The 22,206-nt window shown below is 31.3% G+C and overlaps 3 protein-coding genes across 5 annotated transcripts; 1 reads left to right on the forward strand and 2 right to left on the reverse strand.

The window, feature by feature from the left end:
• Nucleotides 1-317: 317 nt before the first annotated feature.
• Nucleotides 318-4,305, reverse strand: LOC130902545 (TATA box-binding protein-associated factor RNA polymerase I subunit B). The gene is made up of 6 exons (XM_057814765.1): nucleotides 3,829-4,305; nucleotides 3,232-3,346; nucleotides 2,581-3,172; nucleotides 1,548-2,087; nucleotides 1,070-1,490; nucleotides 318-604 (listed from the first exon to the last, which is right to left on the reverse strand). The coding sequence occupies exons 1-6, from the start codon at nucleotides 4,197-4,199 to the stop codon at nucleotides 340-342; spliced, it is 2,304 nt and encodes a 767-aa protein (XP_057670748.1). The 5' UTR covers nucleotides 4,200-4,305; the 3' UTR covers nucleotides 318-339.
• A 926-nt stretch (nucleotides 4,306-5,231) lies between these two features.
• LOC130902548 (UPF0046 protein C25E10.12) lies at nucleotides 5,232-6,538 on the forward strand. The gene is made up of 4 exons (XM_057814769.1): nucleotides 5,232-5,650; nucleotides 5,703-5,970; nucleotides 6,049-6,275; nucleotides 6,337-6,538. The coding sequence occupies exons 1-4, from the start codon at nucleotides 5,365-5,367 to the stop codon at nucleotides 6,462-6,464; spliced, it is 909 nt and encodes a 302-aa protein (XP_057670752.1). The 5' UTR covers nucleotides 5,232-5,364; the 3' UTR covers nucleotides 6,465-6,538.
• Nucleotides 6,539-6,617: 79 nt separating this feature from the next.
• Nucleotides 6,618-20,904, reverse strand: LOC130901763 (protein cycle). Of its 3 annotated transcripts, none has more exons than XM_057813347.1 (13): nucleotides 20,595-20,904; nucleotides 19,052-19,165; nucleotides 16,021-16,092; nucleotides 11,845-12,082; nucleotides 11,700-11,792; nucleotides 11,485-11,602; nucleotides 10,735-10,896; nucleotides 10,438-10,684; nucleotides 10,131-10,388; nucleotides 9,129-9,205; nucleotides 7,885-8,051; nucleotides 7,705-7,828; nucleotides 6,618-6,898 (listed from the first exon to the last, which is right to left on the reverse strand). In XM_057813347.1, exons 1-13 carry the CDS (start codon nucleotides 20,762-20,764, stop codon nucleotides 6,708-6,710), a joined length of 2,031 nt encoding a protein of 676 aa, XP_057669330.1. In that variant the 5' UTR covers nucleotides 20,765-20,904; the 3' UTR covers nucleotides 6,618-6,707. The 3 variants fall into 3 exon arrangements, with proteins under 3 accessions (XP_057669330.1, XP_057669329.1, XP_057669331.1); XM_057813346.1 differs by having other exon boundaries at nucleotides 6,618-6,904; XM_057813348.1 differs by lacking the exons at nucleotides 6,618-6,898; nucleotides 7,705-7,828; nucleotides 7,885-8,051; nucleotides 9,129-9,205 and having other exon boundaries at nucleotides 10,127-10,388; nucleotides 20,595-20,901.
• Between the last annotated feature and the right edge of the window lie 1,302 nt (nucleotides 20,905-22,206).

The raw sequence follows: 22,206 nt of genomic DNA on the forward strand, positions 1-22,206 counted from the left end.
TCTGTAGAAAAGGTTGACGTAACCAGTGTTCTTGCGAATAAGAGAAAGAAAGTAAATGAGCAGAATAGCATTCACAACAACATGTGATAGCAGTCTTGCTGCTCTAAGCTATTATCACTGTTTTAAAGAGCAGCGATAGCAGTTTACCGCTCTGTTCCGCGAACAGCATTACCGAACGCAACTATTATTTGTATTCTAATGTCATTTTCATGAGATGTTATCACGTAGTAATTAACTACCAATAATTGCAAAATTGACTTTGTACAATTATTTGTACTTAAAACAAAGGGTAATAAAGCAAAATAAAGAAAAACAAATAATGATAATTTTTTATTTCAACTACCAATAATTGAAGTACTGATTTCTAGGTATTCTCAAATTATTCGACTTTTTCCTTCTTTTAAAATCCTTATAATTTTTTCCATTATAAACTAAATACAACTCTGTAGTTTGGTATTCGAGATATAAAACTCTGATTGCTTGATCTATTAATTTGGCACATTGTTGAAAAATAAGTTTAAAATTTGAATTATAATTATTGAAATGAGCATCAAAATCGTTGTTATTCAAAAATTCAACTGCTATATTGATATTCAACCAATACCTACAACATAAACACAAAATACATAGAGTGTGATATTTCCTCTATATAGAAGGATTTTTAGAAGAAACTGAAAGGGAAGAAGTTTCCCGGGCTGGATTATTACCTAAAGAAACCGTTACCGCGAATAAAATATTTAGATACCAGTAAAAACAATCTACAAATCAATATTACCCTCTAATGGAATGGATTTAGTGGATATAATACATGGAGTGTGATATCTTTTCTAAATAAAAGGGTTTTTAGAGAAAAAACAAAGGGAAGAAATTCCCTGGACTGAATCATTACCAAAAGGAACCATTATAACCCAAAAAAGTATTGGGATCCCAGTAAAAACAATTACAAATGACTTGTACAGGATATCACCATTTAATTGAGCAGATTTTTGGAAGTTAGTTAGATATTTGTCTTGAAGTAATAGACGAATAGAATGAGTTTTAAAGTGTTATAATTGAACAATATCCTTACCTTTCATACGGGAAACAATGCACTTTATAATCAGATTTTATATCATCACTTTCTGTCTCCAAATTCAAAATTTCTTCCACGTTGAGTTCCTTCAACCGAAGAAAATTTTTTTGGAATTTATAATAGTTATAGTTATTATATTCTTCTTGTGCAATTTCTGCAATTACATCATCTGGAGTATCTTCCGCGATTTCATTTTTCTTCTTGGTTAGTTTCGGAACGATTTCTGTAAGAACAAGTTCTACAGGAGTGCCTATGAATGATTTTATAGCTATGTGCCTAGTTTCAAACTTTTTTAATACCCATTTATCATTCATACCACCATTTTTATATTGTATATCTTTATTTAATTTTTCTAAGTAAGGTAGCGGTCTTAGCAAGAAATCAAGACTACAGTCTTGAAAATTCTTCTCTAAAATACCTGAAAATTCAATGAAAATTAATAAAAAAAAAATTTTTTTCAATGAATAAAACTTACAATTATCAATTTCACCATCTTCTGTTCCTCTTAATAACCTAAGAATAACTTCAGTGTGTGTTGTTAAAGGATACAAACTAGATGGAAAGTGTATGTGAGGGATGGAATTATAATCTAATCTTTCTATAGTAGTTAATAAATCTTTGTATCCCTTCATATCTACAACTAACTTCCTATTTTCTGCTATATTTATATTGTGACTTTTCCTGTACTGCACGTATAAATCACTATCCATTCCCCCTTCGTTTTCTTTTATAAACGAAGGGAAATGTCTCTCGGCTAAAATCAATTTTCTGTAATTTATGAATTCCAACCATTCCATTATATCAAACATTTTCAAATGTTTCCATTTTCTGTTGGCAGCTTTTGCGTAATTTGATAAACTTATTTCTGAAATTCCATCCAATCCATACAGAAGTTTTAAAACGAATATTATAATAGACATGACTCTTCCTTCGTAATTCGGAATGATATTTTTATGCGGTTTGAATTTTGGTGGATTTTCAGCTATTATATTTTCTACTGCCACTGATATTTCAACTAAAAACAAGTTTATGTTTGGAAAATGTCCAAACCAAATAATTTTACTCCTTCCATAGGTTGAAGATACTTTTTTATCTTATAATTACTAATGAAATTTCATGTACCATTTATAATAAAAAATTTTAAGAACAAAATGCATCTTTGCTACGAAAATTTCTATGAAACACCATCCTCAACCCTATCTGGAACCAATCCAGTTAAAAAAAAGATTCTTTAGGACCTTTACCATCCTTCCCTTTCTAGCAAGAACTCTTATACTAATCCTGGAAGACACAGCAACTGGAAACAGTGTGGAGGAAGCTAATCACTTTGATTTTTGAAAAACATTTGAACACTTGAACTAACAACATTTATTTGCTGAGATTTTGGAAAATATATGAATGAGAATTAAATTTGTGAAGAACAGTTAAAAATTCCAACTCCCAAACAAGTCTTTAATCTTTTATATCAATTGAAATATCTCATTTATCCACACAATTCATTAACTTACCTGGTAGATTCATTTCTTGACAATATCTTCGACTCAAAGCAACCAAATCAGGGACACATATATATTTCTGAACATTTAAAAATTTCGCTAACCTTCCGGCAGTTTGCCTGAATATTTCGCTATTATATAAATGAGTTACAGGATTGTCTTTTATGTTTAAATTTTTATTAGAATAATCCTCAGGAAAGAGAGAAGCGTAACTATTCAAGCTCAAATGACCTTCTCTCAAATATCTCAACAAATCGCCCAATTGCATGGGGTCCTTGTTGATAAGTAGAGCGAGGTATAGAATACCATATATCTTCTTTGGAGATAAATTATGGACGCTACTTCTATGCGCATAGGAGAGTAATTTATTTATACGATGGCATTTGAGATTCATATCCAAATCTTTCTGGTGAACCTCTAAATGATCTTCCGATAATGATTTTCTCAGTTCTTTTACTACATATTTGTTAAAAACAATTTCCTCACATTCTGAAGACTTTTCAGAATTATCTTTGAGACTAGTTAAAGTTTCATTTTGTAAAGAACTACCATCTGTTTTTGATTTTATTGTATGTTCTCTGTATTCTGCTTCAGCTAAAGCTTTCTAAAATTATATAAAATTACAGCTAATTTGATAAATATACTTTAAACATATTCAGGTACCTTTTTCCTAGTTCTTTCTCTTCTGGTTGTTGACTCTGTTAAACCAGTTTGTTGGGATGAGGAAGAACTTCTTCTTCTTCTTTTTTTCTTTATTCCATATACTATATGAAGATCCCTAAATAGTTGCAAATAAAAATAAACTATTCCAAGTTAAAAGAAGATAACTTTGACCAAAAGTATGATGCTCATACATAATAAGAAAGATAATCTGGAGGAGCACAAATATATTGATTCATTTGAACTGTGGTGCTACTAGAGATTGTTTAGAATTCCCTGAACTGCAAAGAGACTTAATCAGTTAATACTTGCAGAGTTAAGTATAACCGCCAGCCTATCATCATTATACATGAAGAAAGTTGCAATATTTGGACAAGTAGTTAGAAGATGAAATGAGAATATATAAGGTTTATAATGATGGTCTGATCAAATTAAACAAGTCACAGACCAACCTCTTTACATATCGTTACACCAGATTTAAGATCGAGAAATATAGAAGATTTATTAGAAATCAAAAAACATGTTTGTCAAAGTTTCTAAAAGACGGAAAACTTGTTTAAAGTAAAGTAAAGTATCTCAAATTTTCTTTATTATACTTACTTTTTCATACGAACCAAAGGAAATTTTGGTTTTTCATCTACTTCTAAATTCAATACTTCCAATTTCTGTAAATAACGCATCCATAAACATTTTACAACGTTTTTAATAGATCTATCGACACCCAAATTAACCAATTCTTCTGTTACCATCAACATGATAACATTGTAACACTCCCAACTTGTTACATTTTTGGTTTCCTCATCCTTACTAGTTTCTGATTTAACTTTTCTTGTGGTTTTCACATTTATACGTGCATCCTCTTCTTGAAAAGCATGTTCCTTAATTTCTTGACTTTGTGTTTGGCACTCGTTACAAAAATAAAATCCAGATTCTTTCGTAAATTGTGTTCCACCACATACAACACACTCCATTATAAACACAAGTTCGTTCCTTAAGAATGTCTCGATAGCATATTCAACTTGATCTTGTTTAAATGAATGTCGGAAACACGTGTGTACTCCGTTATAAACAAACTCTTTTATAGGCCATTTTTGACGTTAGCTCTATTTGACTTTGGTGGTGATGTTAATTGTCAACACAGATCATTTACATTTAAATAGGCGGTTTGTTAATATCACATTAATTATAAAATAAATATTGAAAAAATGAAAAAAATTCTCTCTGTTTCTAAACTTGAGTGCTGCATAATTTGTAGCCTTGGTGAAAGCATACAGTTTGAAATAAATATTATGCATAGAGTGGCGTAAAATTCAATTCAACACGGATTCTCGGGAATTTTTAGTTGCATTATGGCAAAATTTACTGTACTTCCACTAAATAAGTTTAGAATTTTAAAATAAAGTGGCTTGTTTCGTCGGTATTGTGTGAATTGTTGTCATCCACTCTGATCCATTAATATTTCACTGGCGAAATGGGCGCGAAGTTATTTATAACATCCTACTACCGCTTTCAAAGAAGTGTTCGCATATTATGTTTTTTCGGGAGTTAACATAGACATAGGTCACATTCAGCGGACGAAACCGTTGTGCAGCCCTAGTGAATCATTCAGTGATACATCATAATCTACAAATTCAACACGTTTGTAGCGCTTTTAATTTGTGTTAGGTAGCGGTAGCGAAATTGTTAAATCGACCGTGTTCTGTAATCAAACGTCAAGTTGTACCCTTTCTTAGAAAAAAAAGCAATAAAAGCGACTAAAATAGCTTGTGATTTAAAAATATACCTGTCATAAAGTAACAAGACACGGAAAACAAAAAACACTTAACACGAACGTTCAACATGTTCCCGATAGGTAGTAGTATAGAGCATACCAGAGTGCTTATACTCTAAGTATGTTCTGTGGGTAGCGCTACGTCCGCTGAATCCGACCATTGTATTACTATGTCTATGGAAGTTAATCACCTTTATGTTTATACTTTGTCTATGATCATGCAAGCATCTTCATATGTTAGTGGGGGGTTAACAATTCATGACGTTCCGTTCGTGTTAAGAAGAGTAATTACATATTTTAAATTAAAATGTAATTAAACCGAGTATTTGACTGGATGGTTTATAAAGAATCTCTCTCTAAAGAAAATGACTGATAAAATTAAAAAAGATGTTGGTATTCACCCTTTAACTGACGACCCTACAGCAGCATGGAAAGTAATTTCAAAACAACAAAAACTTCTTAAATTGAACGTTAAATTACCGACGAAACCGGTTGAAAATGACAAAATTAGATTTGTTTGTATGAGTGATACACATTCCCTTATTAGGAACATTATATATGATATACCAGATGGTGATATTTTTATCCATGCTGGAGATTTCACGAAGTGTGGACAAAAAGAAGAAGTTATACAATTTAATGAATGGTTAGGTAATAATTAGATTTTTTTATAATGCAATTGTATTATTAGTTAATTTTTAAGGATCTTTACCCCATAGATATAAAATAGTGATAGCTGGTAATCATGAACTTAGTTTTGATAAAAAATTTAAGAGCGAATTTAAGTTAAATAATAGGGAAAAGCGTCATAATCATACGGAAAAAGATGAAATAAAAAATTACGGAAATACTAAAGATGATATTCTTGATTCTGTAAATACTCAAAATATTCAAGAGTATCTTACAAATTGTATTTACTTAGAAGACTGCGGTGTTGAACTTTATGGGATTAAATTGTACGGTTCACCATGGTAATGTTATTTTATTTATTCACAGTATTTTTTATTTGAAAAAAAATGGTTGTTTTAATGTATCAGATATATTCACAGGCAACCGGAATTTGGGAACTGGGCGTTTAACTTAAAGAGAGGAGAAGAGTGTCTTTCAAAATGGAAAAACATCCCCGATGATATTGATATTTTAATAACGCACACTCCTCCCTTAGGCCACGGTGATTTGGTATGTTCAGGTATTAGAGCAGGGTGTGTCGAATTATTAAATACAGTACAACAGAGGGTTCAACCTAAGTATCATGTTTTTGGACATATTCACGAAGGTGATTTATAAATAACAACTTTTTGTAACAAAATCACTGGTTTTGTTTAATAATTTTTTAGGATATGGAGTTACTTCTGATGGGAAAATTATTTATATAAATGCTTCGACATGTGATATTAATTATATACCCAAAAATTTGCCAATTGTTTTTGATGTGCCACTCAAAAAAGGCTTTGAGAAACAATAATTTTGATTAATTTATTGGTTTTTGTACTTTATTTTATAATAAATGTTTTAAACATTTTGAGAATTATATCAAAATAGTATTTTTATCCTCAGCCTCTAATAGAACTAAAGTTTGGAAAAAGTATTGGGAATATTTTTTCATAAATAAAAGAAATTGAAAACAATTATATTTATTTAGTTCACAAATCCACATTTGAATTACTTAAAATTTGAGGCCAAAAAATTACTAAACAATTTAATCTGGTCAAGGTAATGGCCATGGTAATCCTGAGAAATCTACAGGTCCCCCTAAACCAGCATCAGCTTCTAATAAGCTCATAATGACAGCCATAGCTGCTTCGTCGTTACCATCTACAGACGACGAAGGATTTACTCTCTCCGTTCTAGTATTGTCATCTTCAATCATATCTATAATACCTTCATCTGTTGCTGCTCCTAAAACTTTATCATGTACTTACACATTAAAATTGTGTGAACTAAGAAGGAATATTTCAATATTAATACCGATAACATTGTAGTGAAATGTAGAAGAAAATCAAAGATAAATAGTAAGAACCAATAATAAATGGAATGGATAAGACAAAAATCGAAGGATGTAAGGATATTTAACCAGATAAGATTTAACTTTCATTTTTTATTTCATCCTCTATCTGGTCATTCCTTTATCTTCCTTTTTCCCTCATATATCTACATACATCACAATCCTGGCTATTCGTTGTTGGTTTATTTCCATCTTCTTCTTCTTTAACCGGCGCTACCGTCCTTTGAGAACCAGGGTCTTCTCAACAATCGACTACCAATCCTTCTGTCTTAAGCTTGGTGCCTCCAACGTCGAACTCCTAGCTGGATCAAGTCTGCCTCAACGTTTTTCAAGAAAAATACAAAAAGCTTTTTTTGTAGATAATTTCAAAACAAACAATTTTTATAATGACCTCTATTGACATTCTATTCGAGAAATAGAGATATTGGCGAAAAACTGATTTTTGTGACCTTTTGACCTTTGTAACGTTTTTAGTTGGCACTATATCAATATAGATTTATCACATATTCGTAACACCGTTATAATAAAAGTATATACAGAAATTTAGCTCTAAGAATTTTTTTCAAAGATTTGAGATTTAAAGTGACTGGACTAAAATCGAAAATAACCTCAAATAAAAAGAAATACGAAAAACTGAACATGTGGTGTTAAAATAAATTGAAGAAACCTAGTAAATAAAAAATCACATTTTTTTTCATACCTGGATCGTTTGCTACACTAGATACCGACAAATTTCTTATATCATAAAATTTCGAATCCGAAAAATCCCCTATTGCATTTTGATTTTGCTCCTCTGCACTCGTAAGACTTGGTGAAACACGAGCCTACAAAGTAGTATTACAGTTGAAGGGACAAACTGTAGAATAAAATATTTAGTCACCTCTCCGGTTAAAATCGGTAAAGTAAATGAGGATTCCGGTACCGGACTGTTGCTGCAAGAAGAATCTCCCCTTCTTTGCGAATCGATTACTTGATCGGCGATTTGTCTACCTATTTTACTGACCTCTATGTGATTATTTATTAGAAGATGCATGTCTTTACCGTTCGCTAGAAACGATAAGAACATGGAAGATACAATATTTTATTATGTTAGTACAAACATAATTAAAAAAAAACATATATAAATATGTATAATCTCATTAGAAACACACTATAGGAATGTTAACGTTACACGCCGCCATTGTTAGGACAGGTTAGGGATCACTTCCCATCGTATATATATTTAGAAATTAGAAATACCTTCTGTCACAAAACACATTACCATCTTATACAACAGTGAACCGATAAAACACTTTTTAAATTACATTAAACTTTGTTAACAAATAAACTATAACAATATGACTTACATGACGTCATGCTATGGTTGTCTATTAGATAAAATGAATCTTGCCAGTGTTGCAAGAATTGAAGTATTTCTTTATATAATTAGCAAACACTCTCATGATTTAAATTTTATTCAAATTAATTAATTTGTTGGGTGAAAATAAAATTTCTTCACTTTCGTTGTGTCGGTCTCTCATCAACGTTATAAAGAAAAAAATGATCAAATAAAGTTGAAAAGAGTGACAACATTGAATGGATCTGTCATTATTGGTGTAATAATCAACTAGTTAATTAATTAATCAAACCACTGTTGCCAAAGCATTTCTTTCAAGTTGAAGGATTTTAAACAAGAACGTAAATTTGCATCATTTTAAAAGAAAAACTATAAACTTAGTAAATATTCTCATGATTTGAATTTCATTAAAATTAATTCTTTTGCTAGGTAAAATGAATATTTTGTCAAATATTTCGTTATTTCGGTCTTCCGTCTTTGTTTTAAACAAAAATAGTGGAATAAAGTTGAAAAGTCTGGCAACATTGAATTGACCTGTTAAAGCAATAACGAATACGATTCATAGAATTTATTACTAAACATTAAATTAAATTTTCGAACGTTCTCAATATATATTTTCAAATTTGCCAATGGTAAATGTGACTAGTGAAAAAATCAATGCAAATATTCAGTTTATCTTTCATAGAGTGTGTTTAAGATTATTTATACAAACAGAAAATCTAAAAAAACTAAACTAGATGAAATTACTCAAAGAATTAATTAATTGTTAATTAGTATAGAATACTTACGTTGAGTTAAAAAATCAATATTTTCTCGTATCCTATCAGTATGACTGGCACTGCTCTCTACAGTCCTAAAGTCAGTACTAACAAAAACAAAATGTTTTAAGATGTATACCACGTCAAATCTCGCAGTACATTTTTCTCCATTATATTTTATGAAAAATTCTAAATACTTTCTATTTAGTCTATTTTTAACCTAGGAGAAACATTTTTGAAAATTTTAAATACACCACTGAATATCACTAATAATCTTTATGGACTGAGAGCAATTATTGGAGAATCTAAGGAATTAACAAGAACAGCTGAGACCAATTTAAAAATGTCCGCAGTGGAGTAAGCAAATGCTTTTACCGTAAGATTATGTGTGAAAATTTATTTGCTTTGTGAAGTTATTTGTTGGTTTTTAAACTGCATTATTTCAATTTTTATGGCGAAATGCTGCTACTTTCACTGAGCGAAATTTACATTACAGTACATTTTCAAATTATTACTCTCAAATATTTTTTTATTTCAATAAAATAATAACAATAAACCACTAGCATAAAAAATACCAAAGCAAACACTGTTTACAATTCACATAAAGTATTACGATCATATGATGTCAAACTGCTGAGAAATGTACATGGTTGCCAAGTTGACTTAACTTATTTCTCCTAGTTTAAAAACAGAGTATAATATATTTTGTTGTATATATAAGTGGTTATTGTATTTTATATAAATAAATCTTAGGAAAATGAGTATATTGACCATATCTCATAAAGAACAAATCAGAAAACAATAAATTTTTGTTTATGTGCAATAAATCTGGCATCATTGCACTCGTATAATTAGCATGAAATGAAAATATGGGGGTTATTCCAAAAGTTTTATACAAGTCTTACATAAATTTATAATGTCATAAAAAATAGTGATAATATTAAAAAAGAATAAATAACTGATATTTTGATAAAAATTTTAGAGTTCATCATCAAGTTTATTAGAATAATTAATTTAAAAAAACGTACTTACAGGATGAGATTATTTTTCGATATAAAATTCTCTATTTCTTTGGTCCACGGGTTTTTGAACGCCTTCCACTCGCTCTGTATCTTAATGAAACCACCGCTTTTCGTTCTAAATCTATACACTTCAGTCGTAACAGAATTGGTACTTTGTAAAGCCACTTTATGATAATCCGCCAAAGACTGAATATCCTCGTGGTGAAAATATTCATACATCGAAGTACCTAGTAGTTCTTGAGGAAGAAATCCCAAAACCAGAGTCGACCTGAAACCATTTCGTTTACCGGAATTTTTTAACTAAACCCCGTATCTACCTTTGGTCGATGAATAAAAACTTTCCGTCTAAAGCATGTCGAGATATGAATTGAATATGTCTAATATTATGCCTTCCTTGACAGTTGGCAGCTACTGTCGATATATGTGGAAGAATTCTTCCAACGGCAACTAAACACGATAAATTACAAGTTTCCCCGTCTCCTTCTTCTTGTTCATCTAAACCAATTTTGGCTGGTGCCCACGATTTTAAGTAACCCGTACATTGAATAACGTTATATTTTTTATCTGGAATAGATTTTTTTTTGAAAACAGAAGTTAAATTATTGTATTTTAACCTGAATTGTATTTTTTCCGTCTATGGTAACCGGTAGTAGTGTCAGCTTCTTCTTTTACTTGTGAAGAAACATTACATTTCATTCTACAAAAAAATGAACGTCGAGCACCGGGGCATAAGCGGGACGCTCCTTGGGGAACGTCTGTTTTGACAGGAAGCATAGCTGGAATAGATTACCACTAGATTGTGAATTAATAATAAATTTTTTTGTCTATTTCAAAATCTTGATCGACTTGGCAACGCTGTGTAAAATTCCTACTCTAACTATGCTTGGTAACAAAGTTGAATTTAAGCTTCAGGTATATACGATTAACTGATTTATAACTGAAAAATGAAAAATTCTTAATTATGATAAATAACTATTTCAGAAATTTCTTCCACTGTTTGTCAAATTACCAATAGTTTCATATTTCCCGCAAAAAACATCTTAACCTTGAAGATATTGTCGTGGGGTGTACAATAAGTTACAGTGTTGCCAAGCTAAATAATTCGAAAGAATATCAAATATGAAATAATGAGACTGTATTCAAAAAACACAGAAATTAAAATATTTTTATATGCTAACACTGCTTCAAATATACACAAGTAGATAAAAAGCGTTGTTGTCGGATTTCTAAAACGTGAGATTGATTAATTTAGTAGCTACTATTTTCAAAGAATTGCTTTATGTTAATGAACAAAATAAAAAAGTCGTGATTTAATACAAAGTATATTACCAAATGAGAAAAAAAGTTAAAAATCACATACTTACTCTTGGCATCGATCAGTCTTTCTCTGGGGTTAATATCAGACGAAGATAACTGTTCTTTAACTTTGGCAACATCTTTTGGGTGTAAAATATCAAAAAGACTTTGGCCTAAAAGATCACCCTATAATAAAATATATCAGATTCTGCGGTCAAAAAGTGTAATATGGAAAACTAGAAAGAGAAAAGTTTGTATTTTCTTTTTCAATTGCGGTAATTACCTGCGAATAATTGAGTACTTTTGACACAGATTCTGAAACGTATAAAATTCTACCTCTATCGCACCCAACTACGAATAAAAAACCATCAGCAGCCTAAAAATTGACGGGAAAACCAATTGAAAACCCCATTATTTTGATAACTCACCTGTAAAATGATGTGTTTTAATTCTTGATCAGATAGTAGTGATGGTTTATAATGACCTTCTGTATAGGAAGGTAGGGCCCCTCTAATAGACTTCAAATGCTGCACAGCCATTCTTAAAACAGTTAGTTTATCCAATTTTCTGGACATCGCGTGACACATCGGAACCATAGAAGAGAGCTCTGTGATGTAAGTGTTCATTTTATCCCTTCTACGTTTCTCAACTTCACTGTGGTTTTGTCTACAAAAACATGTTGTACATTTCCGAATATTTATATATTGAGTACAAAAATTTCGCTTATCTTGGGTTAATTGAAAATAATGCCGTATATTCGCGGTTGATTCATGTTTTCAATTATTTAAATATAAAAATTTGAATTGGGACTTGTCAATTTTTGTTCTGTTAGAGTTTTGTTAAGTCCATCATATCCTAAAATATGGTTATAAGACTTCATTATATGCAACCCAATGTGTATCTTCAGACAACAATATATGCAACCCAATATACGAAGTGTCGTTGACAGGTTTGTGACGGTTATGTATTTTCTTACTTGATGAAAGCGTATTATTGTCTTTGAGTCTTTTTAAACTAGATGAAGGGACGTTTTATTATTTGAAATAAATCGCTTTGTATAGTTTTTTTCTTTTAAAATTCTTGCTAAATTTATATTATATATGAACAGAAATAATTAACATATGACAACATTGTAAATTCTGTCATAATACGGTTGTTTCATGGTCACGATTAGATAAATAAATAAAAGTACATCCGTGTATATAATCGTTGCATTCTTAGTTAAATCTCAATCTGTATACAAAATTAAATGAAATTATTGTTAGAAGTCAATGAACATTGATATATTTATTAAATTACATTCAAATTTAAGTACTAAAATGTAGCTATTAACGGTAGGTTTACAATTAAGAATAAAACTGAAAAATGCAATGTTTAACTGAAACCGAACGAAATTTTTTCCGTTTTTTCAATGTTTTCATGCGAAAAAATTTGTCCTTATCACATGTTTTTAAGATATAGTCCGTTATAAGTAATTCATTCCCAAGCTGATGCCTGACAGTCATTTTTTACAATATATGCGATAACATCTTGCTGACACGTGGTCAATTTTTGAAGAACAGCGAAAATATTAATTTATTTGACAACATTAATGATATTTTTGAATGATGTAAAAAGATTAGTTGAAAATAATTGTTATATTATAGATAAGAACAAACAGTAGTTCAGAAATTTTAATGTTATAATAATATGAATATTCATTATAGCCGCGCTGTTGACAGATTTCCTTGCACTCTCACAAAAATTTGTTATTGGTGTTATTTATTTCAATTAATTACTTTTAATAATTAACTAATTAAATATTTTGGATTTTTTAAATAATATGAGACATATAAAATATAATGCAGGCATAATTTCTAATGGAAATTCAGTTGTTATTGTAATTTGTAGTAAAAAAATTTTACTTTCGTTGATATAACATTGAAAAGTGATTTTAACGTTTATTGACATTTTCAATAATTAACAAACACCGTTTATTTTATTGAAATACGGTATAAATGCATCCAAGGATAAACATGAAAAGAATGCGTGGTGTTTATGGATACCGTTATTTATATCAGACGATTACAACATAATGTAATATTATGTGAAAACATTTTTTTTCAAATGTCACTATTACTGATCTAATATAAAAATAAATAACTGTAATTATTTATGGGTGTTGTTTGTAAAAGAAACATTTTATTGCTATTAGATAATCGTTAATAGATTTTGAGGAAATCGAAATAATATTGAAATTTAAATATTATAGTAATAACTTGTACTAATATTAACTAAAAACAAATTTAGTTATTTTCAATTCTTTAAATTTTAATAAAATACCTTCGTATAGTCTAAAAATGATGTTCTATGATACTGGCTATCTGTCATAGAACAATTGGATATGTTTTGTGCTATATGTACTTTGTTTACAACGTTGCCAATTGATTCAAAATGATCTATCTTTTCCCTTTCCACTTACAAACTAATTCTAGATTAATAACAAATTCACGGAAGATTCTTATTAGTGTATATGATCTTTTCACTTTCAATTTAAATAATATAAAATTGCTAGATTTGAAAGTGGTTTTACTGGGTGGGCAATTAATAAAGGCGGTCGGCTATATCTCAAGAACCAGGGCCGGATTAAGATTTATAAGGCCCCGGGGCTAAAATAATGACGGGGCCTCCTTAAGGAATTCGAAAACCCGGAAAAATTCACAAAATAATATCAATACGTCAGATTTGTAGTATCAACACATCAATAAATACAGAATGATTTCCAAATGATGGGGCTCTCTTGGACCTGGGGCCCGGGGCTATAGCCCCCCCAAGCCGCTAGCTTAATCCGGCCCAGTCAAGAACGGATTATATTACAGCTTAAGGGGAGGAAAAATTATAAAAATGGCGACGAGAAACACGAGGAAATTATTTTCAGAGTTTTAGATCCATCACTAGAGGGCGTATTAGAAAATATGAAAGTTATTCAATTAAGTGACAATTTATATACGATAATCGAAATCTTCAATAAATTCTAGGCAGTATATAAGACGTAGGGGAGAGTGGGAACCTTACTATGAAAAAATGTTTTTAGGCGATTTTTATAAATTTGATGTTGTTTGAAAGAGCTTTTGGCAAGCAATTCAAAATATATAAATTCTAAGCAAATTAATTAGTTTGTAGGGCAATGTGACTGTTAACTTATATTAGTATCAACTGTATAGTTATCATTTATGATAACCAAGTTATCAGCGTAGTATCCAACATGTACTCTGTTTACAACGTTGCCAAATGGTCCTAAAAGTTTTATTTTATTCCCTATCCTACTTACTAACAATAAACATCTGACAACAATGTATAAAAAAGTTTTTTAATAAACATATAAGCAAAACCTCGTAGCTTTATTTCTTCAAAAAACCCACAGATTACGACGTACTATGTAATGGATAATATATTTATTGAAAATTACGTAACGGATGAAGCCCTAGCGGGTTCAAGGTGGTCTGCATTTAAAACTTAACATATTATCTACTTAGATAGTGTGTATCTGTAAAAGTTCTATTCTCTAGGCCATTCGGAAATGTCATGAATGCATTTTTCCATTCACGCCTAGAAAACAGGCGCAGTGTCATTGAAGACAAGTTTAAAGTTAATGAAACAAATTGGAAAATTAGTTTTATACTTTTTCTTCAACTCAATCAATATAAATATATTTGATAATGAAGGATTCTCTATAAAGAAGATATGTTTTAATACCGAGGTCGGCAACAAATTTTCTTAAAGAGAAAAAAAATGCGGCGTCATAATGAAATATTAAAAAATTAGGAAAGGGTTTCGAAAAAACGCTCAAATTCTTCGGAGATCGGGAAGGGTGCGTGGTCGTTTTGTCCGCAGTCCTTGAGAAGGCACTACAGGACGAAATCACAGGGTTTCAGGTCACGTAACCGAGAGGGTTACTTAACGAATCCTCGTCTGCCTATCTAATCCCGCACACTTAACGCATAGTGCGACGAAGCTCCATCCTGTATAAAATGAGGGATGGATCGTTGTCCATTCGCCCACGTAAATCTTGGAGCGTTTCCAGATAACTTTGACCTGTCACGCGACCCTAAAATTCAAAATCAACCTCGTGAAGTGCATGGAAGAGACGCGGACGGTAAATTAGAAAGCGCATTCAGCATTCTCCCGATAGCTGCACTGCAAATTGGTTCGGCTGCCCAACTAACGGCCAGCGGCACTGTTTCCATATTTTCGTTAGTTATCACAGATACAAGTCGTTTAGAACGCGACGCGTCGGTAACAGAGCCCGTTTTTAAGAATTTTGAACATTTTTGAACGTTGTTGAAATTCGGTAAATCTAGTTTCGAAATCCGCGTTCGTACGCAGATACGACGTAACAAAAAACTTTCTTGTATTGGTTATTTATTTTGAAAACGCCCGTTTTATCACGACACAGACACAACTGAGTGAAACACGAAGATGCTTCGTTTGAATCTTTTTCGACAGCGTTGCCAAATTTATGAGCGTCGTGCCGATTTTTCGATAGCTTTGCCTGACTTATGCCGACCTCTATATACAGTGGTATTTTCAAATTGGAACAAATTAAATATAAATGGAAATCTTACTTTTTATTGTCGTCGTTTGATTTGATAGACTTATTATCTTCTCCGCCATCTTCCTTTCCTTCAATATCGTCGCTAAAACGTAAATGAGTTAGAAATTTGAAAATATTTGCAAAATAAATTAGAAACGGCGGATCTCTTCCATTACGTTACTCAATTTACGATTTATCAAACACATATTTTGTACATACTATCTTCTTCTATCAATAAAAATCAAATGCGATAACCTAAAGTCGATTGTCTTCTTCACAAGACTAACTACAAGTGATAGTTTTTTTTTTCAAATTGACAATAGTAATCGTAAAAAGAGACAACGATATAATTGACTTAACGTCAATCACTGATCGTTCTAAAACTTGAATTTGACGTTACCGCGTTTTGAGGTTATGTAAGCTTTATTTAATGTGTTGGTTTTAGAGAATTTTTGAATTGAACGTGTATTTATTGTTAAAAACAATTCTTTTGAGAGCTAAATTGGCTATTTATTACATTTTATAATATCTAAAACATCAATAAGATTACAATGCTTATTTTACAAGGTGTTTTCAACCGATCCAACTACATTAGTAATTTTTATTGTAACAATCTCAGTCAAAGTGAAATACCGAATCAACTTTTGATTAAATTTCGACGATTCTAATTCTCAATTAATGTTAATAATCTAATGTATATTCTAAATGTACGAATAAAATGTTATTTAAAACATTTTTTAATAAAAATTATTTATATATTCCAAGAAAATGGTTCTTCATCTACGAATTCTAGGTTAAGTTACTTTGAAGTGTTTCTGCTTGGATAGAAGTGTAATAAGTAATAATAAAAAGTTTTTTTTAAAATTGGACAAACGATTAAAGCTTAAATTATAGTTATAGACATTTTAATTTCACACAAAAATGTATTTTGGATTGATTCCCTTTCAAAGTAATCTTTACTGGAAATTAATCACCCCAGAATTTTCAAATACCACCGCAAAAAATGTATTTTTATAAATGTGACTATACTTAGACAATAGGTGATGTAGGAAAATAAATTTCAAGTAAATCTTCGAACACTAAACATGCGTAAAGTTCTAAGAAGCCTACAACATTGAACTTGGTAATTTTTTCTTAGAAATCATAACTCGAACACCTGTATAATATCAGAACTCCAACAAGTGTCCTTCTAGTTTCGAAACTTAATTATTGGGCGTTAATCGAATGGGAACGTGACTCATTATCCATCTTAGATGTTTGTTTTCAAGACTAATTGGTTGGTAGTTGTCAAAGAGGCACTAGTGGAGATTCTCCATTTCTATACATACATATTTACGTAGTCATTACGTCATGTTTGAGATCGCTTATTCGGTAATAATCTTGAGTATGTGGAGCTTCAAAAACCATGAATTAGTATTTGACCTATAGGTGGCGTTGGATAGTTCAAACTGCTTTTTATTAATTTAGTAACTTGAGATGAATAAATATTTTACATGACCACTCTGTACTTAAGCCGGCTTAGTGGTGAACAGGTGTTAATAATGATGTCAGTACTGATTAGGTAATTAATTTTTATAAAATTGATAATATTATAGTAAATGGAGAAACAAATTAATAAATATTTTAGGTTATGTCGTATTATTTTCTTTAAAATATTAAGATTTAGAATCAATTTTATTAAATTTTGAAAATGATTGTGTTCTAAAGTGAACTTTGGTATCACATGTAAAATTATAAAAACGCAAATTGACAAATTAGAGTTAGTAAAGTTATTTTAGACGTTTTTTTGGTTTTTTGTTCGATTGTATAATGATTTTTTTTTGTTCGATTGTATAATGATTTTCACAAAGTTTTATCTGTCTTTTGCTTTGTTTTTGTGACTTGATTCCCACTATTTCCAGGTCGTGTTTTCATTAACTATTGACCATAAAAAAGGTATAATTGAGGAAGTTTTAGGTAATTTAGAAAAGTAGGGCGTCAAGGCAAAAGTTTTTACTAATATTTGATTGAAATCGCAGGAAAAGCGTGAAATTGTGGACGCTACAAATTTGACAAAGGAAATAACCAACTTCGTGTTTGTTTTTATGTTCTAAAATACCCCTGAAGAAGCCGTTGGACCTTAACGTTGGTGAGGGGTCCTAGCGTACGCCCCCTTGTCCTTCGTTGCATGAGGAGGGTGATCGATGCAAAGGACAGCTCAGTGCTGATGAATGAATGGTACCTGAATCCTAATTAGTTATCGCGAACAACTCCTGCGAGAAACCTGTCGAAATTCCAAAGTCTTTGCAAGAGCAGAGACCATGACAAATCCTCCTCGTTCCTCTGGAAGCTCTGAGTAAACAACACCACGGAACTCATTACCTCCAAAGCATCGATTTCGAAGCACCATATAACTGGTGTGGAAGGAAGTCCAATCTCCAACACTCCTCTACTCAAGGCTTCCAACCTAGAGGCCTAGGTAAAGCTAAAACCCCTGGTTCTACGCCAATCGATCAACGATTTGGTGCCAAATGCCGTAAAACTGCCCTTGCTGTATAGCCCGGTGTTAACTTCGGCGAACTGCAAGCGATGATCGAATCTGCAGCTGGCTGTAGTCGAGTGGGACAACGCGATATCGGATTCACGGAAGAACAGCTACTGGGCTTCTTAAACGAGGCAACGTGGGTCATCTTGCGATTTCCATCTCGCAGCGGAACCAAGCTACGTATTTCAATAACAAAACAAAGTGATGAACATGTTTGAAACATAATGGAAGAAGAGAACAGGCTACAGAAGAAGCCAGAAGCAAAATGAAACCCACAAAATTGTGGTGATGATGGATATGATGAACAACTGTTATTATTAAAATTCCTATTAACCTTACAAGTTATTTTATATACATATTTGTATTATTTAATCAGATATGGTGTGTGGTTGATATTTCTGGCGAGATTCTTCATGGGATAGGACGACTAAGGGGACTACAGGCAATTGGGACTGATAACACCTCTTCATTCTTTGTAATCCAATATGTTATGAAGTTCCTACTTATTAAGAAACTCTTTGTAATGTTTGCTACTTACTGAAAATATGTTTTTCGTTTTCTGTTATTTGAACTTGATAAAGAGCTACTATCATCTAAAGCAGACGTCGAATTTTGATTTGACTGATATGATAAACTCGATGAGCAGGGGTCACTGAAACAACAAAAAGAAATTTTCTAAATCACATTTACTGAGGTTAAAAGCGATATTTGTATTGATTATTCAATTGTTTTTGATCAAATAATAATATCTATAAACAGAAACATAAAAGTAATGGTTTAGAACTGCTATGACCACCGGAAGAATGTAGTTATGTGTTTTATAGATCGCGAAAAAGCTTTTGACAGAGTGCAACACCATAAACTAGTTCAAATATTCAGGCGACCTGACATAGACAAGATATACGCTGTATTGAAACTAACCAGCTGTAGTTCAGAGTTGAAAACGAACTTTCGAAGGCACAGAAAATACTTGGTGTTAGGCTGAGGTCCTCTCTCCATACATGTTTAACGTTTATTAGGAAAACATCTTTCAAGAAGTCTTCGATTCACAAAAATTAGGCTTCAAAGTAAATGGCATACGGATCAACAATATACGAGATACGGACTGCACAGTTTTGCAGACTCCTGAATATAGTTGGTATACACAGTCGGCTTATGGGAATCAAATTATCAAAAATTGGAGGATAAGAACCGCAGGAAAATGAATTCAGACCACCAGAGACAGGATAAAATGGTCAGAGATGATGGTCAACATCCTTGGATAGCAGAAGAAGATGTTGAATTATTATGTGAAGCTTGAAAACTGGGAAAAGTCAGTAAATCATAAGATTAAAGAAGAAGAGGAAATAGTACAGTATTAATGATGAAATTATCGAGTCACTCATTGTGACCTAAAACGTGAATGTTTGTGCTGGTAGACAACAAGACAAAGTTCCACCGCATTTCACACGTACAGAAATTATTCAAACGAGGTTTGTTCCAATAGAAGGATTGGAAGACGTGGAACGATCCAATGGCCAGCTAGATCCCCTGATTTGATTCCTCTCGATTACTTCTTATAGAGTTATTCAAAATCTAAAGTTTATTTCAATAGGTCTAATAATAAGGCTGATTTAAAAGTTAGGATAACGGAAGAAATTAACAAAATAATTACTGAGGTCATACAAAATGTTGTACGAGAATTTTAAAATTCATTTTAAGTTTTGAATGAAGATAATGGATTGTCTGAATTACTTTTTTTCCTATATAATTGTTTTTTAATGTTTATGATTGAAATAAACAACTAAAATTTTGATTTTTTATTAGATTATTATGGGAAACAAATTTTTCAGATAATCCTCGTATAGTTAAAAAATAAAGAACTTCAACTATCTTTGAATTATGTTTTCCTAATATCTTCATCTAATCAAAATAGTAAAAATCTTCTTCCAAGTCTAAGGAAAAAGCTATTGGAGATGATTAATCGAAATTCACGATATAAAAAATAGAAATAAATAACTTTTAATGTTCATTTAATAAAACATATATAGGGTGAAGCCAAAATATAGCTATTCACAGCTAATATGAGATATAATACTCACTCTATCATACTGGGTAATTCATAATAACTGCGTTGATATGATTGCAATTCCTGTTGCACAATAACCGGTTTAAGTTCTTGCAAAGTGATAAAACTACCATCATCTTCGTCTGTTTCGTGTAAAAAACGCGAATTAGAAACTTCTCGAACTTCGAAATTTCTCGCCACCATTTCAAATTAAAAATTATCAACTATAGCGCGTTTACATAACAATATTTATATTGACACCGTGTATATATCTGTGTGACAACGTAAATACGTTAAATAAAGCGGAGTTCTTGACTAGTACGTGAGACATTGAAATGTACATTAAGTTCTTTTACGTTTGCAATTTATATCGGCAGATTAAAGCGGGTGTTGATTTTGATTTGAATTTTGCAATACGCATGTACTCGTATCTGCTTACGTTTTTTAACCATATTTTTTTGAATTGACGAATGGAAAAAGCTCGAAGGAAGCAAGAAATCTGTGTTAATTTTATTATCATTATTGAGCCACGACGAAAATACTTTTCCTAGTTCTTTTAACTCGAGCGGATTGGTTCTTTTCGTACTTCTCCGAATACCTTGATGATGATGATGTGTTACCGATTTAATGATTTCTGAATATGTTTTGAGAAATATAAATCACTTTTTGGGCAATTTTTATTATGTTTCTAGCTGTCTCAAGTATTTATTTTTATATAATTACAAGTAGCATATTTCTGATGAAAGAAAAGTGAATTAGTTTGATATATTACTGTTTATTCCCACATTTTTGTATTTGAAGTTATGAAACAGCATTATACTTTGCCCTTTTTATAGTTACATCAACTCCAGCGGCTTGTTTCTTTTCAGACTTCTTTTTTGGATCGAAAAACCGGCTTGTTTTGATGATTTACATTTCTAGTAAGTGCCGATGGAATGATTTTTGGAAAAAAATATATATTATAGTCTATTTATCGAAAAAAAAAACATATTCATGCATTATCACGTGTACAGCGCCGCGTTTCGCCCGAGATATTCACGTGCTGCTCACGCACTAATCATTGCTTTAGTTTACTATTTTAATAAATAGACTGTAGAAAATTTTTTGTAATATTAGTAACTCTATCAACTATTGTCTGTCGAAAAAAAAACGGTTTATTTGAGTAATACAAAGTGATTAGAGGCTTTTCTTTCTTTGGTTATGCTTTAATCAAAGTTTCCTTCATGTGTTTCATCGTTTTTATTAATATTTTGATAAACTCTTGAGGTAAACATTACCACTCATCTTCAATAGCCAGCTTTAGGTCTTAACGTGTTACTAGGATCTGATTTTTAGCGTTAACATTTATCATCATATACGTATCACCTTGGATTAAGGCTTTATTAGCCATTCCATATCCGGCATTGCAAGTTATACCACCTGAATATATACTCCGTGCTCTTGGGTAGGTAAACGATGACGAAACTCGGATACAGTCCATGATCTAAATAGTTGTTCTTGTCCTCAATAGATTTTTTTGTATCTATCGATTCCAAGATTATTTTGAGACTGAATCGAAAACTTCTTTGCTAGAATGTTCAATAAATTTGAACACGAACAAATTGATGTCGTGTTTGGCGATTCTCGGGGGCTTTGCATCATTAACA

This window comes from Diorhabda carinulata, chromosome X, assembly GCF_026250575.1.
Source record: "Diorhabda carinulata isolate Delta chromosome X, icDioCari1.1, whole genome shotgun sequence".
NCBI classification, from domain to species: domain Eukaryota; kingdom Metazoa; phylum Arthropoda; class Insecta; order Coleoptera; family Chrysomelidae; genus Diorhabda; species Diorhabda carinulata.